This window comes from Phaseolus vulgaris, chromosome 4, assembly GCF_000499845.2.
Source record: "Phaseolus vulgaris cultivar G19833 chromosome 4, P. vulgaris v2.0, whole genome shotgun sequence".
Taxonomy (NCBI): Eukaryota; Viridiplantae; Streptophyta; class Magnoliopsida; order Fabales; family Fabaceae; genus Phaseolus; species Phaseolus vulgaris.
The window spans coordinates 13392104-13395060 of record NC_023756.2 but is presented as its reverse complement, the minus strand read 5'-3'; the positions used below and the strand labels follow the sequence as shown (position 1 = coordinate 13395060).

The window sequence follows — 2957 nt, the reverse complement described above, 5'->3', positions numbered from 1 at the left end:
AGATGAAACAAGAATTGGGAATAAACATGTTGTGTACTAATAATAGTAGTGCTGAAATGTACACAGTGTTTCTAATACAATGAATCTTTCTTTTTTATTGGATGACATTGATATATTTGTTAAAACTACGTATTTCAATTTATAAAACTACGTTTAATCCAAAAATGCATTATGTACTATATAATTTAAAATATTACACAATCTAAAAATTAATTTTACAATCCAAGCATGAGTATTTTAGATATTTCCAACGTTTCCATGGAGTACAAAAAGAAACGCAAGAGTATTTTAGATATTTCCATCATTTCCATAGAGTGCAAAAAGAAACAATGTGGGTGCATAAAGTAATTGTCTAAAAGAGATTATAAAGTAGTGGTTCTTAGACTTTTAGCCCTATCATCCTCCAAAACCAAACATGGTTATGAGTCACTAACCATGTTATAGCTCTCCTATCAAAGACTACATATGGTTGCTAAAAGTTATTATAGTTATTTAATGTTGATTGTGTTGACCAGGGTTTAGCCCTTTAAGACTGCATATATAATCATTATTCAACACTTGTTCCATCACTTGGCCTGCAAAATCAAATAACACAACTCATTCCACCAACATGGTACTCTCCCAGACACTATTCAGATACAACTACAAGCCTTTGACATGTCCAAAATTTAATGCCACAGTGTATTTGGTTGGACAGAGAACTCATCCCCGAACTAGTTATAAAACAGTTATTGTTGCTGCTCCTTTGTTCATAAGCAATGGATCCAATCCTCCTCACACCACAAACTTTGCACCCTGCAAAGCAATAGCACCTGAAAAAGATGCAAACATTGTTAGCAACTCCACTAAGGATGAGCTTTCTGATGGAGCTTCCAAGGGGAAGAGCTTCTGGGGTGCTGTTGGTTTGATCATTGGTACTGCTGTGGGGCCTGGAATGCTGGGTTTGCCTGCTTTGACCATTAAATCTGGCCCACTTCCTTCAACAATCATAATTCTTGCCTCCTGGCTCTATGTCATTTCCTCAATCATGATTGTTGCTGAACTTTGCTTTGATTTCATGGAGGAAGATGGGGTTGAAGAGGTGAGCTTCACAAGCCTTGCAACAAAGACATTGGGAAGTGGTTTTGGTGCCTTTGTTGCTGTGGTTTACTCCAGCTTGTGTTTCTCCTTGCTGGTGGCATGTGTTGCTGGTATTGGATCCCTTTTCTCTTCATGGTTTTCAGAAGTTAATGTTTTGGTTGCTCATGCCTTGTTTCCTCTTCTTGTTGGAACATTGATTGCCTTTTTCCCATTTAAGACCATTGATGTTGCTAACCGGCTTTTGTGCTTCCTTATGCTTTTCTCTATAACGGGACTTGTTGCTATTGGAATATTTGTGGCAAGAGCCAACATAATGAACTCATTTGCTTTAGCCTCATGGAATCTTTCATCAATACTTCCTATTATACCTGTGGCTGTACTCACATTGGGGTTTCATGTCATCACTCCTTTTATATGCAAGGTTGCTGGGAACACTCTACATGAGGCTAGGAAAGCAATACTAATTGGTGGGACAGTTCCTTTAGTCATGGTTCTGTCATGGAATTTGATTGTGTTGGGGCTTGCAGGAACTAATACCACACCATCCACTTCTGGTGACCCCATATCCCTTTTGCTTTCTGTGAAACCATCTGCTTTATCAGCTGTTCAAGGCTTTGCTTTCTCTGCTCTGGCAACTAGCTTGATAGGATATGTTGTGAGCTTGCCCAAACAGCTTCTTGACACTTTGGAGTTGGTATCTGGAAGGGCCACAGTTTGGAATGAACATAACAGTAGTGGAAGAGTTGGATTAGCCTTTTATTCAGTAGGGTCTTCTTGTATTGGTAATTCAGGGAAGGTTTGCTTCAAAGGTTCAAGAAATGAGAATATGGTTGGACCTAAAATGAGATCAAATGAGAAAATATATGATCCAATTAAGGTCCTTATAACACTCTCCCTCCTTGGTTTCTCCGTGCTGATAGCTTCATTTTTTCGCTCCACGTTTTCAACAGCCCTTGATTTTGCTGGGGTCTATGCCAATTGCTTTCTGTTTGGTATCATTCCTCCTGTTATGGCTTACATGCAACAATCCAAGAACAAAATCAGGTATGTAAAGCTGTTAATTGTTTCACATAACAAAACTGAGCATTCTAAAGAAAGCTAAGCTATATATTTGTATACTCACACAGATATAGCACTTATATTTTCCTAAGCTTTTTAAGATACATATAGTTATAGTTATGTACTAAACCTCTGACTGAGAACACAAATAAGATCGATTTTCTGAGACATAGATAATGATTGTCTTTAAAGACTTATTCTAGGATACAACAGAAACTTTTAATATGGTACTCAACTAATAAGCACATAAGAACTAACAAGTAAGCAAACTAAAGAACTCAGAACCAGAGGAAAAATTTATTGATTTCCTAATGCTTCAGTGTTGTGGAGGAAAAGGCTTTGATGATTGGCTTCTAACAGTAATTTTTGACTTTGCAGGCAATCAATCATTCCAGGAGGAAATGGGACACTTCTATTTCTTTTCATTATCTCTGTGATTTTAGGAATTTGGCATTAGAGATTCTTGCTATGTCTCATAGAAAGTTGCCAAAAAGGTAATTAACATATACAATAAGTAACAAGACATTTTGTGTGTTTCTGTTACCCTTTTAGACAATATAATCATTCATGTTGAGTAAAGGGTGCAATGATATCTCATTATAAATTGAAAATATTGTAGTTGCAAGCCAATGAGCAATACAAAACGACGAAATTGGAATGAAAACATTTGATAAAGCCTAGTAAAAAGTTTCAAAAAAAATAAATAAAAATTAAAGAGCCTTGTTTATTTATTAAAGTTCTACCTTTCTTTCTTAATTTATTTGTATATATTGAAAAAATATTCTTATTACGCAGTTTTTATCTCTAAACACATGTTT

At 36.0% G+C, this 2957-nt stretch overlaps 1 protein-coding gene across 1 annotated transcript; it reads left to right on the top strand.

Moving 5' to 3' along the window:
• Nucleotides 1-357: 357 nt before the first annotated feature.
• On the top strand, nucleotides 358-2750 carry LOC137837319 (uncharacterized). The gene is made up of 2 exons (XM_068646296.1): nucleotides 358-2124; nucleotides 2518-2750. The coding sequence occupies exons 1-2, from the start codon at nucleotides 611-613 to the stop codon at nucleotides 2594-2596; spliced, it is 1593 nt and encodes a 530-aa protein (XP_068502397.1). The 5' UTR covers nucleotides 358-610; the 3' UTR covers nucleotides 2597-2750.
• The last annotated feature ends 207 nt before the right edge of the window (nucleotides 2751-2957 follow it).